The following is a 24,303-nucleotide window of genomic DNA, read 5'->3' as shown; positions in this document are numbered from 1 at the left end:
TGAGTACACCCCACAGTGAACATGTCCAAATTGTGCCCAAATGTGTCGTTGTCCCTCCCTGGTGTCATGTGCCAAGGTCCCAGGTGTAAATGGGGAGCAGGGCTGTTAAATTTGGTGTTTTGGGTACAATTCTCTCATACTGGCCACTGGATATTCAACATGGCACCTCATGGCAAAGAACTCTCTGAGGATGTGAGAAATAGAATTGTTGCTCTCCACAAAGATGGCCTGGGCTGTAAGAAGATTGCTAACACCCTGAAACTGAGCTGCAGCATGGTGGCCAAGGTCATACAGCGGTTTTCCAGGACAGGTTCCACTCGGAACAGTCTTCGCCAGGGTCGACCAAAGAAGTTGAGTCCACGTGTTCGGCGTCATATCCAGAGGTTGGCTTTAAAAAATAGACACGAGTGCTGCCAGCATTGCTGCAGAGGTTGAAGACGTGGGAGGTCAGCCTGTCAGTGCTCAGACCATACGCCGCACACTGCATCAACTCTGTCTGCATGGTCGTCATCCCAGAAGGAAGCTGACGCACAAGAAAGCCCGCAAACAGTTTGCTGAAGACAAGCAGTCCAAGAACATGGATTACTGGAATGCCCTGTGGTCTGACGAGACCAAGATAAACTTGTTTGGCTCAGATGGTGTCCAGCATGTGTGGCGGCGCCCTGGTGAGAAGTACCAAGACAACTGTATCTTGCCTACAGTCAAGCATGGTGGTGGTAGCATCATGGTCTTGGGCTGCATGAGTGTTGCTGGCACTGGGGAGCTGCAGTTCATTGAGGGAAACATGAATTCCAACATGTACTGTGACATTCTGAAACAGAGCATGATCCCCTCCCTTCGAAAACACAACCTCCAAGATGACAACTGCCTTGCTGAGGAAGCTGAAGGTAAAGGTGATGGACTAAACCCAATTGAGCACCTGTGGCGCATCCGCAAGTGGAAGGTGGAGGAGTTCAAGGTGTCTAACATCCACCAGCTCCGTGATGTCATCATGGAGGAGTGGAAGAGGATTCCAGTAGCAACCTGTGCAGCTCTGGTGAATTCCATGCCCAGGAGGGTTAAGGCAGTGCTGGATAATAATGGTGGTCACACAAAATATTGACACTTTGGGCACAATTTGGACATGTTCACTGTGGAGTGTACTTACTTATGTTGCCAGCCATTTAGACATTAATGGCTGTGTGTTGAGTTATTTTCAGAAGACAGTAAATCTACACTGCTATACAAGCTGTACACTGACTACTCTAAGTTATATCCAAGTTTTATTTCTATAGTGTTGTCCCATGAAAAGATATAATAAAATATTTGCAGAAATGTGAGGGGTGTACTCACTTTTGTGATACACTGTACCTTGAAACTCAATGTCGTTTAAACTCAACGCCACTCCCAGAACCAACTGACGTCAAGTTTCAAGGTACCACTGTATGTCAGATCAGTAGCTAACCTTTTCTAATATTGTGCAGTTGTGTTTCTGGACATTTCTCTGAAGCTGTAGTTTGATACACTGTAGATGTGCTGACCTGAACGTTTCAGATAACATGGTCAGATTATTAATTCATATTATTTTCATTTTGATCAACCGCTTTATCCTGGTCAGGGTCACGACAGGCCCAGTTCCTCTTGCAAACATAGTCAATTGTGTTTGGCCCTCTAATAGCACCAACACCGCTAAGACTGGAACCCAGAATTTGGAGGTGGTGGGCTAGCATAATAGACGGCACCACCCAAGTAGCAGTTTATTAGAGTGCATGTAAACACACTCACTTCTCTGACGTCTTTCTGTTCCACAGGCAACGATAGACATGTTAAACATGCAGGTGGACCAGTTTGAGAGTGAAGTGGAATCACTCTCGGTGCAAACGAGAAAAAAGAAAGGCGACAAAGAGGTCAGTTTCATTACTTTTTTTAAATCTTGTTAATAATGCAGACCACAGTGTAAAGCTTGATGCGTACAGCTTCTATTGTTTTTTTTTTTTTTAATTCTGCTAATGACAGAAAAGGGTGTCATATTTTGTTTCCTCCAATAGAGCAGTAATACTGAGGTAGAACACATATAATACAGCCCTGTATCATTGTAAACATGGAGTTGAGTGCTTTTTTGCAGCGTCTGGAAGTTTAGGGTATTTCCAAATTATTTAGAAAACTATCCAGATCATCATGTGACAATATATCTGGCCCTTTCCATTGGTGACAGGTTGATTTAAAGTATTATTGCCTGTCTATTAAGTACAGTACTTTGCCCATGTAGGTGGAGATTTAGAACTTGTGGCATAGTTTCCATTTTCCTTGGTTGTAGAGCATCATCAGATACCTACGTGGGGGATGTAAAAGGTTTATTTGGCTATTCATCATAAAAAAGCTACACGAACAGAAACGCAACCTTTTCCGCCATGCATTAATACACATGGTGGCATACAGGAACCAATAGGACTATAAGACATTGAGAAAAAAAACCCCACAAAATGTATTTTTTAACGTTTTTAAAACCTGTGCTGCTCGATTTCTAATGTGAGTACAATAACATAGATCAACTATGACCGATCGTGTTAAGCAGTGATCTAGTAGTTGCGTTGGCTTCTCAGAAACAGGACCGGATAGATGAGCTGAAGAGGTTTATCGAGAGACACCGCTTTCACATCCGAATGCTGGAGACAATTCTACGAATGCTGGATAACGACTCGGTACAGGTGGATTCAATCCGTAAGATCAAAGATGACGTCGAGTACTACATCGATTCCTCCCAGGATCCAGACTTTGAGGAGAATGAGTTTCTCTATGATGACCTGGACCTGGAAGATATAAGTAAGTTGATTTGTTGGTGTGTGTGTTTCTTATTTCCCTCCCAATCTGGTCGTATCCAATTACCCGATTGTGTTATGCCTTCTCTTTATCGATGCTGATTCCCACTGCTGATTGAGGAGAGCGAGCTGACACACGCCCTTTCTGCATCTTTTCATATGTGGATCAGCTTTGTGTACGGAGAGCCACACCCTGATCACATTATCCCTCGACCCTGTGCAGGCACCATCAATCAGCCAGCAGGGGTCGTAATTGCATCAGTTATGGGGTCCCCTCTGGCTCCCACCCTGTATGAACAACAAACCAATCAGGGTTCATGTAGCCGCCCAGCCCAGCCGGATGGCAGAGCTGAATTTCGAACTGTCGAATTAGTTTTTAATCATAATTCATTTTAGTTATTGTAGAATCTGTTGTGCCAGTCACGGTCAATATTGCTAGTTCATGCACCCTTCCTGTGCTTCTTGGTACAGAGTGCCCGGCCATGAAGTCCTTGGTTGTTAAGTGATCTTTTTTTTTTTTTTTTTTTGTGCATGTTCTCCCCATTTCCCCCCCGATTTAGCACACTCAATTTGCTGCTGAGGGATACCCGATTGCTTCCGACACGTGCACAGCCCTCCTCTTCTCGCCCCTGCATTATGCACAGGCGTCTGTTCCGCCAATCAGGGTCCATACACAGTGTATGAACACCCACCCACCCACACATAGTCCGGTCGTCCCGCCCTGCAGATACGGTGGCCAATTAGTATCTGCTGCAGGGACTGCCAATTATGGCCGCCAGATGGCACCCAGCTGACCGGTGGCAACACCGAGTTTCGAACCGAGGAGTTCAGAACCTCGGTGCTGGTGTGCTAGCGGAATATCCCACTGCGCCACCTGGGCGCCTTTAAGTGATCTTACGGTTGCCACTGATGCATTTGTTCCAGCCATTGCTAAAGCCACTGGACAAAATTTACAGCCTTCTCCTACAGTCAGGCAGGTTTGCTGCAGCACCATAAGTTTGGAACTTCCAGATAGTACTTACAATGGTGTCTCTAAGAATATTCAAGTTCTTGGAAATCCTTTTATACCCATTGTCCTTTCGCTTTCCTCTCTTTGCTTTTGTGACTGCTCCTTGTTTTTCACAGTGGTTGTAGCACTTGAATCTCTGGCCAAGTTGGAGATGAATAATCCACTGTTTATACTGCTCAGGGTCACAGCAGGCCAGGTTTCATCTAGAGACACTGGGCGTAAGGCAGGATTACCCTGGACATAGTGCTAATACATTGCAGGGCTTTGGCCATTCCCAGGCTTAGACATAGACAGTTTTCTTTTAAACGCCTACCCGGCCAATAGTGGTAGTGGGCTAGCATAATAGATCACTTAACTGCCTAAGCGCCTTGTTTATGCATTTGTATTATTAGAACAGTAAATGGAACTAGGTATGGAGTGTTTTTCTATCCCTCTTGTAAATACAATTTCCTAGTTAAAATAATCCCAATTAGGTGATATGTTTGCAGATATGAGTGATTCATATGAGTCATTGATTCTCTACTGAGTCCGTAATGAAGAGTCATTTAAGTGTGAAGGTAATGCTGTCGTTTACTGGTCCCAAAAGTTTTATGATGCTATTTTCTGTTTCTCTGCTTAAACCATTTAGCACAGCCATTGGTTGCCACATCTCCTCCTGCTCACGGTGAAGACGAACTCTTCCAGAACTCCAGTTCAACTCCAACATCAACCACCTCGTCTTCCCCCATCCCTCCATCTCCGGCTACTTGCACTACGGTATGATGACACACCTTAGATTTCTATTCTATGTAATGCTTATGCGTTTCAGGTAACAGTTAAAAGTTCCTATTCACCTACTGTGTATGTTGATGACAATGAGCAGCGCCATTGTATTATTATACTTTTACAATTGGGACAATTTGTAAAAAGCAATACAACTAAGGTCTGTAATTTCTTAATTCAAAGACTTCCAGTGTTTTCACTGAACAACTGGATTGGATTTTGTATATACAAAGGAACCTAGATTTAACTGTCTAAAAGGGGGAGCACTGGTCCGTTAAATGCGATTGTCCGAAACGGCGAGGTTTTTTTTCCCCATGGGGTCCGAAAACCAAGCACTAAAGGTCCACAAAAGTGCTAAACATGCACATATGATAAAAAGTAAAATGAACAATGTGAATAAATATCTAAATATGCCTAATGTAAAAACTAAGCACTAGAAATTAAGCATAAAGCACAGAGAAAAAGACGAGAACAGGGCGAGTCTTCCAGCAAAATAAAGCCCATCACTCATGTGATACGTGTGCCAGGGAAACGTGTCCTGGCTAGCGGACAATTACTGAACAACTGGTTTTGGTACACTTCTCACAGGAAATGTAAACAATCTGACCGGACGTTCGGTTTTCCAGATTTTGTCCGTTAAATCCGAAATCCGTTCAATGGAGGTCTGTTCGATTAAGGTGCTGTTTGATTGCTTCAACACACACGGGCAAAATGAAATAAGGGAAAAGTTGATAGAATATTCATGTTACACTGTTTTGAAACGCTCCACAATACGCAAGTGAATTGGTAAATAGTGAGAGTGTCATCACTGATTATAAAAGAAGGGATATTCCGCTAGCACACCAGTGTCTGGGGTGTTCAGAATCTCGGCTCTGGCAGCAGTATACCCTCCTAGAACACGATCGGGGAGCCACAGCAGCGGAAGACAAATTGACTACGCTAAATTGGGAGAAAAAGGGATTGCACCCATTGTGGCTTTACAAGTACATGTCTAAGCAGTTTGACTATCTGTGCTAAATAATTATACTTCTTTTTTCCTCTTCTGTCTCCTGAAGAATTCTGAAGATGATAAGAAGCGAGGACTTTCCACAGACAGTGAATTCAGCCAGGTAACTTCTTTATTATCTTTTTTTTGTTGGGATATGTTACACTGGGGATTTCATTTGGTCTTGATGCTTAGTGTACATGTACGTTGTGCTTATAGCCAAACTGAGTAGAATAAAGAGTGAGGAGTCACATGGTATAGGTTGGAGCTGAAAGAACAATTTAGCGTTTAAAATAATGCCTCAATGATTCCCCCCCCAACTTAAATACGATTGAATCGAGTGCATAAGTGCAATTACCGATTAAGGTCACGGTTGTGTAGACTGGGAAGTGGCAGTCCATGCCATTAACACAATTATCACCAGTGCTTAAGGTAGCTTACTTCAGTCTGTTGTGGCACTTAGCCATTTATCTTGGTTGGTAATTCTTTAGTATACTTCGCTGCAGTGCTGATTTACACACAAAGCCCAGCCAGCTGTGTGCATGCTCAAATGCACCGACACACACACACACACACACACACACACACACACACAGAGAGAGAGAAAACGTTTTTGTTACAGGTAAATAGGCAAAATCTTCTACAGAATAGTTGCCCTACCGTTTGGACGTTGCACAATCCATTCCTGCTGATGTCATTCATGGCCAGAAGCAATCTATGGCGTCTGTCAGCTCATGTACGAACAAGGGCGGTTACTGCCTCAGAACACAATCTGCTCATTAAAAAAAGCATCTGCTGTACGCCATACATGTAAACGCACCCACATCACACAGGCCACAGCTGGTAAAAAGACCGTAGCTGACTTCCATCTCGCAGTGAGAGACCACCAAAACGTCAAAAAAGAAATAATGCAGTACACAGCTGAATAGAAAACAAGCAATGTAAACACGCCAGTGTATAATACCATAATGAATGACCTTAAAATGTGATTGTGCAGTCTGCTGGAAATAATAGATATTTTTAGATATAGATATATATAACATGGGGTATAGAGGTGAGTTATGGTTTTGGGGGTTTGTAAAAGGTATTGGGGTTATTTAATCTTACACACTGATATATTGGTTACATTTGTTTATGGCGCTAGCACACCAGCGTCGAGATTCTGAACACCCCAGTTTGAAACCGGTCGGCTGGGCGCCATCTAGCGGACACAATTGGCAGTGCATGCAGCAGACACAAATTGGCCACAGTGTCTGCTGGGCGGGGAAATGGCTGGACTAATTGGGTGGGGTCTTGCTGTGCAAGGACCCTGGTTAGCAAAAGCACGGGCGTAAAGTGCCAGTGCATTTAGCAGACAACTTTATCTAAAGTGACTTACATTATAGTTACATTATACAGTCTGGACAACTGAGGGTAAGGGCCTTGCTCAAGGGCCCAACAGCAGCAGCCGAGCAGTGGTTGGGTTTACACCAGCGCCCTTCTGATTACTAGTCCAATAGCTTAACCACTAGGCTACAGCTTGCCTCTTACACAGACACGATTGGCTATGTTTGAGGGAGGATGGGACAAAGTGATCGCCAATCACTGCTGCAATAGCGGCCTCTGCTGGCTGGTTGATGGCACCTGCACTGAAATGGGGAGTAATGAGATCAGAGCATGACTCTCCATAACGCTTTGTGCAGGAGAAAGGAAACATTTGGCTGCTAAACACTTGTCAGAGGGGATGTGTGTTAGGTATTTTACCATGTTAGCAAAAGCATGTGTTGACAGTACTGAGCAATGTCTGATTGGCCTCTATTATTCTTGAAGATTTTGCTTATTTCTAAATGTAACTTATGTAATCCTAATGTGGTGCTTTTTTTCTTCAGTCTCCTGTAAAGAACGGCAACCCGTCATCTCTATCCTCTTCGTCCTCATCCTCGTCCTCTTCCTCATCCTCAGGAGCCTCCTCTACCTCGGTGGTGTCTATGGCGATCGTGGCCAGCAGTGGTAGCCCATCAACGGGGGGCAGCAGCCTCCATAGCAACGTGGGCGGCCACATTCAGAACTCGTGCAGCTATAGCTCTGCCATCCAGCAGCAAATACAGCACCAGGCCAAAAACGCAGTGAACTCCCAGTCCAGCACCTCCCCAGCCGCAGCCCCCTCCAACAACATTCTTATAGCCAGCCCCACCTCAACGTCCTCTCCTCCCAGCATCAGTGCACCCAGCAGCCAGGCCCAGTCTCCGCTTGCCCCTACTTCAGCTTCCACCCTCAGTCATGCCATCAGCCTGGGCTTAGCCAAGAGTGGCATGCCAGCCACTAGTAGCTCTGGCCAGATTTCTGGCCTCGGCCTTTCAGGGATGTCGGCACCCAGGACCACCCCTGCACCGTACGCCCAGGCTGCTGCCTCTGGTACTGCCAATGCCTCTGTGAATGCCAGTGTCGCAAGCTCTAGCGGGATGCCGATGTTGGCTGGATCCAACGGAAGCAGCTCCTTAACAGGGCTATTAGGCTCTGCACCAGGCACTACAGCTATAACTGCTGTGGTCTTGGGCCTGGGGTCCACACAGACTGCAGTACAGCCCATGATCTTGGTGGCACCCACCCCTGTTGGAGGGGTAATTGGGCAGGTGAGCAGCGTAGGCGTCATTGGGAGCAACAGTGGGACCTTAACATCAGGATGCTCAGCAGCTGTAGGGACTGCTATTATCCCGCTGCCACCTAGTGGACAGAAACTGAATGGTGGCACAAGTAAGTGTATTAGTAGTATTACACTGGTTACCTTAATTAATGTTTTAAATCCTCCCCAACTAGACCTGTTCATTGGAAGTTGTTTGGCTGTCATGTCATTACTATACAAGCCAGCAGAGGGGGCTGATTGGTAGCAGTTTTATCATCTATTTACCCAGGTTGTTCTGTAGTACTACTTGAATCCCTCCCTAAGCATTGTGCCACTGCGATCCTGACCAGGATAAAGCAGTGCCAAGTCATTAAATGAAATGCAGTCAATCAAATTCTATTGATTGCAACCCATTTTCCGCAGACTTTCATACCCCCACTTCGAGACGTGGGCAGCCACCTTCTGCTTCTTTTCACCTGCCATTGTTTCATATGGAGAGGCACACACTGTTACCCACGATCAACCGGCCCTCGTGTAGTTGCCTCGACTGACCAGCAGAGGCCGCAATATCAGCGACAATGATGAACTCCTGTTTTACCATTGTTCCTTTTTTTAATGACCCAGCCAGTGGTGCCTGTGGCGGCACCCGGCTGGTCGATAGCACAGCTGAGATTTGCTCTTTGATCTCAGCACTTGTGTGCTAGCGCATTAGACCAGTGCATCATCTAATATTAAAATAATAATATGTTAATGAGTAAGTACAATGAAGAAGAAGGTGAATTATTAAAAAGGAGGGAATATTAGAGTTGAGAAAAGACGATTCAGAGCAGGGTGGGAATTCAAAATATCAAAGGAATAATATGTAACAAGGAAGAATCAGAACTAGAATTGTTAATTTGTTAGGGTTGCAGTGGGTCCAGTTTTACAGGGAAACGATGGATTCAAGGTAGGAATGCCAAGTTATTGGCCACACCATTGGATCAGAGGGCTTTGACCACCCCTAACTCGGATCTCAGAAGTGGTGGGTTTGCGTAATAGACCTCCGCATCTCCTGAGCACTGGTGTGTTCTATATACTTCTATATTCTATATATATTTTGTACAACTACTGTAGTGTTTATTCACTGGTTATTTAATATTCTAGTAAGTTGGCACACAAGCATAGCAACTGGGGCGGCACGGTGGCTAAGTGGGTAGCACTGTCGCCTCACGGCAAGAAGGTCCTGGGTTCGATCCCCAGGTGGGGCGGTCCGGGTCCTTTTTTTGTGGAGTTTGCATGTCCTCCCCGTGTCCGCGTGGTTTTCCTCCGGGTGCTCCGGTTTCCTCCCACGGTCCAAAGACATGCAAGTGAGGTGAATTGGAGATACAAAATTGACCATGACTGTGTTCGATATAACCTTGTGAACTGATGAATCTTGTGTAATGAGTAACTACCGTTCCTGTCATGAATGTAACCAAAGTGTAAAACATGACGTTAAAATCCTAATAAACAAACAACTGCAGCAACTGTACCAAAAGATTGGAAAATATCAAGCTTTTTGCTTGTTGTTTTGCCTGTATTCTTACAACACCTTGTGCAATCAAGAGCTGCCATATTTATTATTCCCAAGGATCAGTCAAAAACACATTGATGACATGAATTCTATATTAATTCCTATGGATTAAGAATGGGATGCCTTAGAAGCTCCTGTAGGTGTAATGTGTAGGTGTACATATAGTGTGTATGCTCATAACGATCAAAGTATTTCCAAATATCGTCTCATAGTTAATATACATCACTGTACTGTGGTTGTAATACATATTAGCCTCTAACTGGAGGTCGTAATACTTGTACACTTTTAAAAACTGGTTTTAAATGTTTGACAAAGGCACTTTTTTTTTTTTTTACACTTCAGCGTATAGTGCAGTAGTAGCAGATAGCATGTCGGATTCACCTCTCAGCAGTTCCAGCCAATCACAAAACAGCCAACCCTTATCCCTAAGTTCTACATCCAGTCTGCTGTGAGTATGACCTCTCTTCTTACTAAATCTCTCCTGAGCTTGGACATAGTTATGCCACATAGTGTAGATTGTAGCCTTTATAGCCTTTAAAGGCAGTTATAGCCTAGTGGTTAAAGTACTGGACTACTAATCGAAAGGTTGCTGGTTCAAGCCCCACCACTGCCAGGTTGCCACTTTGGGCCCTTGAGCAAGGCCCTTAACCCTCAACTGCTTAGACAATATACTGTCACAGTACTTTGGATAAAAGCGTCTGCTAAATGCCGTAAATGTAAATGTAGTTTGTGCTACAGCAACTGCAAAGTCTTCATTGCTTTTAAGGGTGGGGGGGGCGACTATGTAGGGGTCATGCAACAGCCTAGAATGGGGTTTGATATTGCTGTTTGTCCTTGCAGTTATTAATCATTCATCTGTAAAACTGTTTCAGCACTACAATACTCAGCATGCATATTTTCTTTCTCTTCTTTCAGTAAGGAAAGTGGGTCCAGCCTTCTGGGGTCTATTAGTCTTCCTCCTAGTTCACCCTCGCCTTCATACAGTGAGAGTAAACCGAGTGGGGGCAGCCTGCTGAACGGACCTCACTCTTACACACAAGCTGCCGACGTTATTAAGGTTAGAACACGCACGCACACACACACACACACAGTTCTCTGTTCTCTAAATGTGTACACTGTGTTTAAACCATAGAATGATGACGAGTGATCAGTCCCAAGGCAACATTTTGCTTTAGTTACAGTCATCAGTCTGTTGGGATATGTCCCTACCACCTCTGCACACATAGACCAGTAATACATTTTTACATTAAGGAAACATGGCAAACTGAATGGAACACACAGACCACAAATAAACAACAATAAACCAAGGACACACCAAGGACGACGTATAGACCAAGTTATACACACAAGGTGCAGAATCGACCACACCAGAGTAAATGGTCACAAATGGAGAAAACCCACCAGCCAGTGAAATCTGCCAATGACCTGTAACCATAAAGCACATACATATAGAATGCCCTTTGTAAAACGGATAGTTCCGGTCCTAAAATCTGATTGGCTGAGCCGCGTTCGAAGCCGTTGTAAAATCCCTGATAAACGCACACCTATGACCACCTCACATCATTCCATATTAATACGCCACTGAAAAGAAAACGTTAATGTTATGTTCGCCCTCATGTTGCCTAGCAACACTGTTAATCGAACTACCTGGCGTCGCGGAAGAATGCTTTTTGTAAGTTTATACACAATAAATACATTTATGAATTAAACATTGTTGTATTTATTGTATTTTATGTTGACCGCCGTTTTATAAAAGCAATAAGCCACTCGAGACCGTGCATTACTGTTATGATTTTATCACGGGGAAAGAAGTTTTAGGCACTCCGCTTCATGTCGGGCCAAAAAACGTCATTCCCCGTGATAAAATCGCAGTAACGCACGGTCTCTCGTGGCTTATTGCTTTAAGATACACCAAGGAGAGACAATAAGTACACGTCTGAAACCATAGAAGAAATCTTTACACAAGACAACACAAGAACAGTCTCAACTTACCTTGTAGCCATAAAAATAACAATGAAAATATGAAAGAGCCCATATTTTTTAGGGGTTGGACAATGAAACTGAAACACCTGTCATTTTAGTGTGGGAGGTTTTATGGCTAAATTGGACCAGTCTGGTGGCCAATCTTCATTAATTGCACATTGCACCAGTAAGAGCAGAGTGTGAAGGTTCAATTAGCAGGGTAAGAGCACAGTTTTGCTCAAAATATTGCAATGCACACAACATTATGGGTGACATACTAGAGTTCAAAAGAGGACAAATTGTTGGTGCACGTCTTGCTGGCGCATCTGTGACCAAGACAGCAAGTCTTTGTGATGTATCAAGAGCCACGGTATCCAGGGTAATGTCAGCATACCACCAAGAAGGACAAACCACATCCAACAGGATTAACTGTGGACGCAAGAGGAAGCTGTCTGAAAGGGATGTTCGGGTGCTAACCCGGATTGTATCCAAAAAACATAAAACCACGGCTGCCCAAATCACGGCAGAATTAAATGTGCGCCTCAACTCTCCTGTTTCCACCAGAACTGTCCGTCGGGAGCTCCACAGGGTCAATATACACGGCCGGGCTGCTATAGCCAAACCTTTGGTCACTCGTGCCAATGCCAAACGTCGGTGCAAGGAGCGCAAATCTTGGGCTGTGGACAATGTGAAACATGTATTGTTCTCTGATGAGTCCACCTTTACTGTTTTCCCCACATCCGGGAGAGTTACGGTGTGGAGAAGCCCCAAAGAAGCGTACCACCCAGACTGTTGCATGCCCAGAGTGAAGCATGGGGGTGGATCAGTGATGGTTTGGGCTGCCATATCATGGCATTCCCTTGGCCCAATACTTGTGCTAGATGGGCGCGTCACTGCCAAGGACTACCGAACCATTCTGGAGGACCATGTGCATCCAATGGTTCAAACATTGTATCCTGAAGGCGGTGCCGTGTATCAGGATGACAATGCACCAATACACACAGCAAGACTGGTGAAAGATTGGTTTGATGAACATGAAAGTGAAGTTGAACATCTCCCATGGTCACCAGATCTAAATATTATTGAGCCACTTTGGGGTGTTTTGGAGAAGCGAGTCAGGAAACGTTTTCCTCCACCAGCATCATGTAGTGACCTGGCCACTATCCTGCAAGAAGAATGGCTTAAAATCCCTCTAACCACTGTGCAGGACTTGTATATGTCATTTCCAAGACGAATTGACGCTGTATTGGCCGCAAAAGGAGGCCCTACACCATACTAATAAATTATTGTGGTCTAAAACCAGGTGTTTCAGTTTCATTGTCCAACCCCTGTATATACGTACATACATATATACATCAGACAGAAACATAATATCTGGGCACCCAGATGGGGCAGCGGAACATTCTGCTAGCACACCAGCGCCGAGATTCTGAACTTCCCGGTTTGAGTCTCTGCTCAGCTACCGGTCGGCTGGGCGCCATCTAGCGGGCACAATTGGCAGTGCCTTCAGCAGGCACAAATTGGCCACCGTGTCTGCTGGGTTGGGGAAATGACCGGACTAAGTGGGTTGGGTCTTCAAACACTGTGCAAGCACCCTGGTTAGCGTATAGAGGCGTCTGTGCAGAAGCATGGGCGCAAAGAAGGGGTCCGCTAGGACTTAACACACGCCGGAGGGCACACGAGCAGCAGATATACTCTCCTGGAACACAATCAGGGAACCACAGCAGTGGAAGACAAATTGACTACGCTAAAATTGGGAGAAAAAGGGAGAAAATGTCTAAATAAATAGGGAAAAAAAGGAACATAATACCCGTCTTGACATAAAATGATACGTGTTAAAAATGGCATTAAAATCCAAATATATACACCTATTTCTCTTTGCACAAAAGAGAAAAGTTCAGTCAAATTTCGTGGTGCCCAGCAATGTACTGCTCTTCAAAAGTCAATTCACAGATTTTCTATCAGATTTAAGACAGGGCTCTGAGTTGGCCTCTGAAGGACCTTCACCTTCCTATCCCTCAGCCACTGCTTTGTTGTTGTTGTGTTTTTTTTTTTTTTTTTTTTTTGGTAGTATGTTTACAGTTGTTTCTTCAAGAATTTGAATATACTTGGCAGCATCTATTTGTCCTTCAGTCCTGACCAATTTCCCAGTTTCTGCTATAGTGATCCTCCAACAATGTTGTCACCACCGTGCTTTACAGTAGGCATTTGGTTTGGTGTTCTCCAAACATACCACTTGGAGTTCAGCTCAAAAAGTTCAATTTCTGTCTAATATGAACAGAAAACCTTTTGCCCCATGGCATACTAATTTTCCAAGTCTTTCAGCATGGTACTTTTTAAGAGTGGCTTTTTGCCATATAGAGACAGACAATCCCTGCTGTCTGCATATTGAAATCCACTCTTTCACCCCATGCCCCCCCCATTGTTTTTTCGCTGCATATCAGCGTACAAACAACTTGGATTTCTCGCTTTTTGGTGACAATCATTTCTTGGAAAGAAATGTCACTTCTCTTGTGTGTTTTTGTGACAAAACGTTATTTGGAGATCTGGCAGACTTGTCTGGTGAAACATAGTGTATTGTGTGACCCACTATCGCTGATCAATCATGTAGTGTGAACCACAATGACTTAAACATTCTCGATTGCAAGAGATCAAGTTGTGTAGTGTGAACAGTACAGCAGTCTACCTTATTTTGCTCACCCTGCTGCCTTCCATTCATATTTACTTTTATACTATTCAGGTGAAAATAAAACTAATGGTAAAAATCCATGTCCTTAATTTATCTTATCTTGGCGGCTAGAGGGTTTAGTGGGTAGCACTGTCGCCTCACAGCAAGAAGGTCCTGGGTTTGATTCCCAGGTGGAGCGATCTGGGTTTTTTCTATGTGTAGAGTTTGCATGTTTTCCCCATGTCCGTGTGGGTTTCCTCCAGAAGCTCCGGTTTCCTCCCACAGTCCAAAGACATGCAAGTGAAATAAATTGGAAATACAAAATTGTCCCTGACTGTGTTTGACATTGAAGACTTGAACTGATGAACCTTGTGTAACGAGTAACCACCTGCCCTGTCATAAATGTGTGTAAAACATGACGTTAATAAAATCCTAATAAATAAATTTAAGTGATGTAATACACACCTACCAGCCAATCAGTATTGAACAATGTCTGTGAGCGTATTGCAAACTGCATTCATGTGCTGTGTTTATGTAAATAATTTATAATTTCCTTTTTTTCTCCTCTCAGCCTCAGGAACCACTGAGTTCTTTGAAGTCGATGGCAGAGAGGGCAGCTCAGGGCTCAGGTCTAGAGGGAGAACTCTCTGCACTACATCTCGGTGGAGGTGAGAATCAAGCACACACATCTTATACACTTAAGGCCTGTTGTGAGGCTGTAAGTGATCATTTTTATTATACTGTATATTATATATATTGTATAAACCAGTAACAGTTAAATAAGTGTAGTAACACTGGACTTACTTACAGACACGAGCAGCTTGCTTGCTTGCTTTGAAGACCATGGTGCTATCATAAGAGGAACTGCGACTAAAGATAGTAATTAATGCTTACTGGTTCTAACGTTCTATCTAGCTGTCTAACCCACATAACTTTACTAACATTTGGGTGCTTGATCTCTGTGAATGCCATGTTATGAACACATACACAAGGTGCCAGACTCTTTCGAGTGATTTCTGATGGTTTAAAGGGGTTTCTAACTGTACCAGTACTAACAATACTAAAAGCCTCCAGCTCCAAAGTCTAGGTGGAAACTGAAACCATTTCACTGATAAAACGCAGCCGTACATTAGACTTTTACCCGCCCAAGTTCTCCCACATCACCTGTCTGCTACTGCCTTCCTGTAGCTGCCTAAATCTAACTCAAAACAATAAAACGTCGTTAAACCCGAAATGGACCAGCCCTAGTCCTAACGGAAAGCACCGTTTGAATTCTGCTCTATTTTGTGCCCCAATCTGACTTGCATATGTACGTCTTAAACACTTTGTGGTATGGTTTAATAATTCATCGTTAGCGATTAACTGTAGCTGATGACGTCTCTGTATTCAAGCAAATATGAGTAGTTTGACCCCACCTCTAAAAAGTACATGGAACAGTGTTCTTATGCCAAGGTTGTGAGGAAAAGCTTCTGCAAACCCTGCTTCTGAGGGAGAATAAGTCCAGATGGTTATGTATAGGACCCTACTAAGATTTCACAAGTTTTTTACAGAAAACTGCCACATTCTACAGCGGTCATTAAATAACACTTAAATTAAATTATAGAATAAATGGAAGCTACAATACACAGCACAGTTACCTTAATGGTCGAATGTAAACCTAGAACATCCAAAGATGAAAATTCTTGTCCGTGTTTTGACAGAAACCCCCCCCCTGCATCCAAAGAATTGGTTGGGAGTTTTCCAAACTCAGTTACCTGAGTAGAGTTTTTAGCTGCTTTAGACTTCAACATCTTGGACATTTTGACTAACCGATTGCTAACTGAATTGCCGTAGGATTGCCAGGACTGCCTCAGTGCAGATTAACCAGTAAATGTGAGGCACTTAAATGCTACATGAATTAAAAACGTCAGGTAGATATGTGTAATCAATGATTCCCATTATGCCAATAGTTCGATGCTGTGTCCAGTCAAACAAGCTGTTGGTTGACTCAGGTGGCGCAGCGGTAAAATCACACGCTGGAACCAGAGCTGGGATCTCGAATACATCGTATCAAGTCTCAGCTCTGCCTGCCGCATGAACGATGATTGGCCTGTTGTTCAGATAGGGGTGGGATATTGAAGCCACGATAGGGTCTCTCTCATAACTAATGTGAGCCTCTTTATGCCTGCACAGAGATGGGAAAAGAGTGCTCTCAGGGTGTGTCTCTCCGTACACAGTGCTGATCCGCGTTGCACTCGTCAAAGTGTAGGTGACAGAATGCATACGGCTGCTGCCCACGTGTCGGAGGGGCCGTGGGTTAGCTTCGTTCTCCTCGATCAGAGCGGGGATCGGGATTTGTGGAGAGGAAGCATGATGCAGTCGGGCAATTGGACGCGCAAAAAGGGAGAAAAAGGGGAGAAAATGCATAAATAAACAAACAAACAAAAAACGGAAACACTTATGCCCCCTCGTTAGTACCATTAAGTTCATGAATGTTAGTGTAGACACCACAAAATGCAGCCAAATGGCCAAATTCTCGACCAAACCACCAAACATTAGCCAATTAGCTCGATTTTAAATGTATTAATTGGAAAAGCATTACTTGGGTTCACCTTTAAAACCTGATTAATTGTGCCGTAGTCGTTTGTGCAGGAGTGAGCTGGTTTCACGGAACAGTTTATGTATTGTTCAAGCCCCTAGGAAATTCAGTCTGTGATAGCTTTCTAATTGGGTTAATATTGGTCCTGTGGGCACACACTAAGCACATTAATCTCACACTAATCCTTTCCTTTTCTTATGCTAATTACTATTTTGTGTTTGTTTTTCTGGGTTTTGTTGTTCTACTGCTATTTTCCTTCCCTCTATATGTCGTTTTTTGATCCTCTTTTCTTATTTTCTCTATTTATTTTCCTCTAGATATTTTTCCCAGCTCCACAGCTCCCTCAGGTCCCCCTGCAATTCCTCAGCCTTCTCTATCAGAGGTGAACATCCCTCCGTCACTGGGTGTGTGTCCTCTTGGTCCAGTCCCCCTCTCCAAAGACCATCTCTACCAGCAAGCCATGCAGGAGTCAGCCTGGACACACATGCCCCACCCGTCCGACTCGGAGAGAATCAGGTACACACAGCTTGCCGTTTGGTCTTACACACACAACCACCTTACAAGATGTAGGCATGGATTCTGGACACCTGACCAGGAGCTTCTTAGGCATATTTTTCCAAAACTCATGGGCATTATTATACCCTTCTAAGAAGGCGTGTCATAAGATTTCTAAGTGGGTATGTGGGGATCTGTGATCAGGCACTGATGTTGGACGAGAAGCCCCGGCTTGCGATTCCAGTTCATCCCAAAACGGTTCAGCAGGTTGAGGACAGGACAACCTACATAATGTATTACGTTATGTAGGTAGAGCGGTCTGGGTCCTTTCTATGTGGAGTTTGCATGTTCTCCTCGTGTCTGCGTGGGTTTCCTCCGAGAGCTTTGGTTTCCTCCCACAGTCCAAAAACATGCAAATGAGATGAATTGGACTGATGAATCTTGTGTAACCAGTAATTACCTGTCCTGTCATGAATGTAGCCAAAATTTCTCCAGCAACGCTGCCTGACTTTACAGATGCTCTTTACCACATGGGCACAAATCAACATGCTGTTCTCATATTTAATATGTTGAGAGATGGTGTGCTGACTGAATCCTTTTGTCTCTCCCAAACAGGCAGTACCTGATGAGGAACCCCTGTCCCACATTGCCTTTTCATCACCAGATGCCACCACCACACTCAGACTCGGTAGAGTTCTACCAGAGGTTATCCACAGAGACCCTCTTCTTCATCTTTTACTACCTTGAGGTACCATCAGACGCAACTGTGTAAAGTTTCCTGGTTGGCTTGGAAATGCACTGTAATTGAACTAATCTTTTTCTGTCACTAGGGTACGAAGGCTCAGTATCTAGCAGCCAAAGCCTTAAAAAAGCAGTCCTGGAGATTCCACACAAAGTATATGATGTGGTTTCAGAGACACGAAGAGCCGAAGACCATCACTGATGAGTTTGAACAGGTGAGACTCATATAGGCTTGTATTATGATGGAATAAATGGAAGCTACAATACAATACACAGCACAGCCTACCTTAACGGTTGAATGTAAACCTAAAACATCCAGCGACGGTGCGAGGCTCTGTCCCCTCTGCATCCACAGAATAGGTTGGGAGTTTTCCAAACTCGCTTACCCGAGGAGTGTTTTTAGCTGCTTTAGACTTTGACATCTTGGACATTTTGACTAACCGATTGCTAACTAAATTGCCGTAGGATTGCTAGGACCGCCTCATAGTGCAGATTAATTAACTAAATGCTAAACACTCACCCTAAAGTTTCAATTTTAAAGAAATTTCATATTACACATGTAAAGGCTCGTTTCACGGTCCGTGAATTAGGTAGGGCCTTAACCTTAATATACAGTACAACCGGTAGGTCAGGACACAGCAATCCTAATGTTTTTAAATACAGGTAAAACACATGCTGGGCTGAGCAGCCACATGAACAACGATTGGCCCGTTGTTCATATAGGGAATGGGATATTAAGCCGGATAGGGACTCTGTCATAACTAATGCAACTACGACCTCTGCTGGCTGATTGATGGCGCCTGCACAGAGACGTTGATCAGGGTGTGTCTCTCCATACACGGTGCTGATCCGCATTGCACTCGTCAAGTGTAGGTGACAAAATGCATACGGCTGCTGCCCACGTGTCGGAGGGTGCGTCGGTTAGCTTTGTTCTCCTCAATCAGAGCGGGGATCGGCATTAGTGCAGAGGAAGTGTGACGCAATTGGACACGCTAAAAGTTAATTAAGAAAATTAATAAACATTACATATATATATATATATATATATATATATATATATATATATATATATATATACAGTGGTGTTAAAAAAAATTGCAGTGATTTTTTAAAAAGTGAATAAAGCACAAAAAATTACTCTACTACACTTTCAAGTGAATTTTTTGCTATGCAGAAATAGCATTTCTACTACAAACATTGATCTATCAGGTTAATGGTGTTGGACACCATTAACACACACACTGATCAGGCATAACATTAAAACCACCTCCTTGTTTCTACACTCACTGTCCATTTTATCAGCTCCACTTATCATAAAGAAGCACTTTGAAGTTCTACAATTACTGACTGTAGTCCATCTGTTCCTCTGCATGCTTTCTTTAGCCTGTTTTCACCCTCTTCTTCAATGGTCAGGACCCTACAGGACCACCTCAGAGCAGATATTATTTAGGTGGTGGATCATTCTCAGCACTGCAGTGACACTGACATGGTGGTGGTGTGTGTTGTGCTGGTATGAGTGGATCAGACACAGCAGTCCTGCTGGAGTTTTTAAATACCGTGTCCACTCTTAGACACTCCTACCTGGTCCACCTTGTAAATGTAAAGTCAGAAAGGATCGCTTATCTATTGCTGCTGTTTGAGTTGGTCATCTTCCAGACCTTCATCAGTGGTCACAGGGTGCCGCCCACGGAGTGCTGCTGGCTGGATATATTTTTGTTTGGTGGACTATTTTCAGTCCAGCAGTGACTGAGCATTGCTGTGTCTTATTCACTTATACCAGCACAACACACACTAACACACCACCACCGTGTCAGTGTCACTGCAGTGCTGAGAATCATCCACCACCTAAATAATACCTGCTCTGTAGTGGTCCTGTGGGGGGTCCTGACCATTGAAGAACAGCATGAAAGGGGGCTAACAAAGCATGCAGAGAAACAGATGGACTACAGTCAGTAATTGTAGAACTACAAAGTGCTTCTATATGGTAAATGAGAGTCTATGACCAGGTGCAGGTGGTCCAGGCCAGATGTAGGTGCACGTCATTGTTTCCAAATAGGGCTTGTATATTTATGGATCAATACACCTTTGTTCTTCCTGAATAAACATTTTAACCTTTTTTTACCGTCATCCGATCGCCAATGAGTCATCGGTGTGTTCATCCCACTCCTCCCACTTCCGAGCCACTTCAAATTTCTTTAGAACATTTGCTCAGCAAGCTAAAAAGCCACCAACGCAAAGCAGCTAAAATCACTCAATCTAGAATAAAGGTTACGAAAAAAGGAGGCCACTCGGGATTCAATAAAAACATTGTGTTGATCATCATTCTTAAAGAAAATACAGAAGTATTTCCTGCTTTACCTGCTGGTCTGTCATGGAAAGAAGCATTCTAGATCTCAGATGAGGAATATAATCTACATACGGTGCTTGCTTTGTCCATATTTAGTTGTTAACTGTTTACACCCAGTAGTTCACATTTGTGGAAGTGTGTCATGGTATGACGAGTAAAAAGGGTTCCAAAACCACCTCTAAAGAATTTAGACTTCACCTATTCATAGTCAGGTTGTGTACAAACTGAGGAAACTCGAGACCATTGTTACCTTCCCCAGGTGTAGTCGACCAACAAAAATCACAATGAACACGATGGTCACAAATGAAACCAGGGTAACTTCTAAGCAACTAAAGCCCTCTGTCGCCTTGGCTAATGTTCATGAGTCCATCATTAGGAGAACTATGAGCAACAATGGAATGCATTCAGAAAGCTCAGGTGGCGCAGCGGCAAAACATGCTAACACACCAGAGCTGGGATTTCAAATACATCGTATCAAATCTCAGCTCTGCCATCCGACTGGGCGGCTACATGAACAACGTTTGGCTGTTGTTCATCCAGATAGGGACTCCTCATAACTGATGCAATTATGACCCCTGCTGGCTGATTGATGCCGCCTGCACAGAGCTGAGGAATAATGCTGAACAGGGTGTGGCTCTCCATGCACAAGGCTGATCCGCATACGAACTCGCCTCGGGCAGGTGAAAAGATGCAGTCGGTACTGCACACGTGTCGGAGGGGGCGTGTGTCAATTGCGAGGCTCTTCAGTCAGCAGTGGAGGGTTGTATCGGTAGAGTCAGGGTAATTGGATACGACTAGATTAGGGGGGCTTTTTCTTTTCAAGTTACTAAAAATGGAGCAACCCTGAAGACACATTTTTAAAACTTTGATATTTAAAAAAAGCAAATCTAGACACCCAGGTGGCGCAGCGGGATATTCCGCTAGCCCACCAGCACTGAGATTCTGAAATCCTCGGTTCGAAACTCGGCGTTACCACCGGTCGGCTGGGCACAATCTAGCAGGCATAATTGTCATTGCCTGCAGCAGACACGGTTCTGCTAGGGCGGGATGACCGGACTATGTGGGTGGGGTCTTCAAACGCTGTGTAAGGATCCTGAATGGCAGATAGAGAGGTGCCTGTGCAGAGTGCATAGGTGAAAAAGGGTTCCTCTAAGGGCTGCATGCGGGTCAGAGGAGGCGTGAGCAGCAATATAACCACCTCGACTGCAATCGGGGATCCCCCAGCAGCGGAAGACAAATTGACTACGCTAAAATGGGGAGAAAATACATAAATAAAATAGAAGAAAAGCAAATCAGTGAAGAATTGTTTGTCGTTTCTTTCTTGTGCCACAGGGAACATACATTTACTTCGACTATGAGAAGTGGGGCCAGAGGAAGAAAGAAGGCTTCACGTTTGAGTACAGGTACCTCGAGGACCGGGACCTCCAGTGACAGACGGACAATAAGAACTGCAGACTACTGTTGACATTCCTGGACAAAATCTGCACTCACACACACACGTGGGTGGGGGGACGACGACTCTGATGCTATTTCGAGGCTGTTTTATGTCTCGTTGGTGCATATTGCCTTTGGAGCTTCTCCCACTACCTACAAAATTCATATTCCCAATACATATTCTAATTTGTTACTTTACAGATTTGGTTTGTTATTTTCTTTTAGCCAAAGAGGTTGAAATTCAGTCCTTTAGAACAAACAGGTCAGTCAGATAAAATCACTAAGAGCACATAAGCAGTGGTGTATGATGCACATACCCACAATATCAGCACAGTAAATAAGCAGTTGTGGAAGATCAGATTGACTTTCCATTTCAAAGCTAAATGAACCAACTGACATGTGTTTGATTTGTCCAACTGCAGCCATCAGCAATGCCAAGTCAGTTTCCTTTCTCCCTGTACCATAACAACATGGTCAGCATTTCTAATTAAAATTCATTTAAATCTGCGCTCCAGTTTTTAACATTTAATGACACTGCCATGTGCATGTAGAACGAATAAGAAAGAACAAATAAAAAGCACCAGCACTAAAATTAGAACCTAGAGTTATGTACATAATAGGTCAACTCGCTATGGATCGTACATGTACACATCAGAATTGAGCAAGCATCACACAAAGCCTTTATTTTGACTGGCTTAGTAAAAACATATGTGTTCAGGATGGGTAGAATTGGTGCTCCGACTGCTTTTTAGACATCACTACAGTCTCATCAAGGGCATAATCGGCCCCACTACGTTCCCCACGTATACCTAAGCAATCTGTTTCATTTTACAAACCTTTCCCAATCTGAAATTCTCCAATGTTTGGAGTGCCATCGCAGATGCTTTATTTTTGAACTCATAAAAGAGAGTTAAAATCCATCAATTATGTTCGATTTAAATCCTTCGATTGTGGTTTCTTGAGAATCCGTGTGCCATATTTTGCCATAGTTTTGTTAGATTTGCCTCGTTTGGCGAGCGTACTGTACGGATGAGAATTAAAATGTGAATTTTTTTTTTCCCTAACTGGAAACCGTGATGTACAGAAAGTTCTTCCACCTCATGTCTTTGTTTCCCTTTTATGAACTGAACAGCATGGAGAATGACGACTGCAAAGAGGACTTGAGTTCAACACCAGTACATTAAACAATACAGTAAAATGAAGTAAAGGATTGTAAAATATTAATAAAGAAATTACTTTTCAAATATGCTATGCGTATAGGTGTATTTTGCATTCGTAAAAGGGAAAATGTTACAAAATACGAGTCCGAGTCAAGTTTTACTTAGTGCCTTTACTTATATACACAGATCAGCCATAACATTAAAACCACCTCCTTGTTTCTACACTCACTGTCCATTTCATCAGCTCCACTTACCATATAGAAGCACTTTGTAGTTCTACAATTACTGACTGTAGTCCATCTGTTTCTCTGCATGCTTTGTTACCCCCCTTTCATTCTGTTCTTCAGTGGTCAGGACCCTCACAGGACCACCACGGAGCAGGTATTATTTAGGTGGTGGATCATTCTCAGCCTGCAATTACAGACATGGTGGTGGTGGTGTGTTGTGCTGGTATGAGTGGATCAGACAACGCAGCGCTGCTAGAGTTGTTAAATATCGTGTCCACTCTATTAGACACTCCTACCTAGTTGGTCCACCTTTTACATGTAAAGTCAGAGACGATCGCTCATCTATTGCTGCTGTTTGAGTCGGTCATCTTCTAGACCTTCATCAGTGGTAACAGGATGCTGCCCAAAGGTGCTGTTGGCTGGATATTTTAGGTTGGTGGACTATTCTCAGTCCAGCACTGACAGTGAGGTGTTTAAAAACTCCAGTAGCGCTGCTGTGTCTGATCCACTCATACCAGCACATCCCCATCTCTGCCTCACACATGCTTATTAAGCATGTTTTTATTTAAGTTTGCTTTAATGACATTATCATTCACTACTAGGCTGACGATTGAACGAAATGCCATTTCTCCTGAGTCAGGGTGTGGATTAGAAACTAAAAATAAGGCTGACCTTGAATTACCCTTTTCTTAGAATTCGATTTAGGCTAACAGGAAAACTGATAAATGGAATTTAGGCACAGCACACGGCTCGAGTTTTCCTATTTCAACGGCAGATAATTAAAAGTGTTTATTTAATATCATGCACATCACTGCATTTTGATTCTATTGTTTTTGTTTACAGTACTACAAATTAGGTGACTATCTGCTGAACACATAAAAACAGCCTGTGAAGCGGTGTGTGTGTGAGAAAACAGCGTTTTTTCAGGGGAGGTAATTCCCTCACAAGAAGTCGTCTCAGTAAACAAAAAAGGAAATTTATTG

At 43.6% G+C, this 24,303-nt stretch overlaps 1 protein-coding gene across 6 annotated transcripts in view; it reads left to right on the top strand.

Annotated features, from left to right (window-relative positions):
• cnot3b (CCR4-NOT transcription complex, subunit 3b) overlaps window positions 1-23,179 on the top strand; it is a 39,275-nt gene extending 16,096 nt beyond the window's left edge. For 2 of the 6 annotated variants that reach the window (XM_063010907.1, XM_063010900.1), the window contains exons 7-20: window positions 1,791-1,886; window positions 2,583-2,802; window positions 4,436-4,563; window positions 5,625-5,678; window positions 7,423-8,287; window positions 10,051-10,156; window positions 10,624-10,765; window positions 14,910-15,006; window positions 15,149-15,217; window positions 17,234-17,432; window positions 18,027-18,159; window positions 18,242-18,367; window positions 21,832-21,902; window positions 23,066-23,179. In XM_063010907.1, the coding sequence (XP_062866977.1) occupies window positions 1,791-1,886; window positions 2,583-2,802; window positions 4,436-4,563; window positions 5,625-5,678; window positions 7,423-8,287; window positions 10,051-10,156; window positions 10,624-10,765; window positions 14,910-15,006; window positions 15,149-15,217; window positions 17,234-17,432; window positions 18,027-18,159; window positions 18,242-18,367; window positions 21,832-21,902; window positions 23,066-23,117 (2,358 nt within the window). In that variant the 3' untranslated portion in view covers window positions 23,118-23,179. Of the gene's footprint in view, window positions 1-1,790; window positions 1,887-2,501; window positions 2,803-4,435; window positions 4,564-5,624; window positions 5,679-7,422; window positions 8,288-10,050; window positions 10,157-10,623; window positions 10,766-14,909; window positions 15,007-15,148; window positions 15,218-17,233; window positions 17,433-18,026; window positions 18,160-18,241; window positions 18,368-21,831 lie in introns of those variants that run through there. The other 4 variants (XM_063010916.1, XM_063010936.1, XM_063010926.1 and 1 more) reach the window with 4 other exon arrangements.
• The last annotated feature ends 1,124 nt before the right edge of the window (window positions 23,180-24,303 follow it).

This window comes from Trichomycterus rosablanca, chromosome 2 (assembly GCF_030014385.1).
Source record: "Trichomycterus rosablanca isolate fTriRos1 chromosome 2, fTriRos1.hap1, whole genome shotgun sequence".
NCBI classification, from domain to species: Eukaryota; Metazoa; Chordata; class Actinopteri; order Siluriformes; family Trichomycteridae; genus Trichomycterus; species Trichomycterus rosablanca.
The sequence above is the reverse complement of the archived record's forward strand: the minus strand, read 5'-3'. Positions and strand labels throughout refer to the sequence as shown.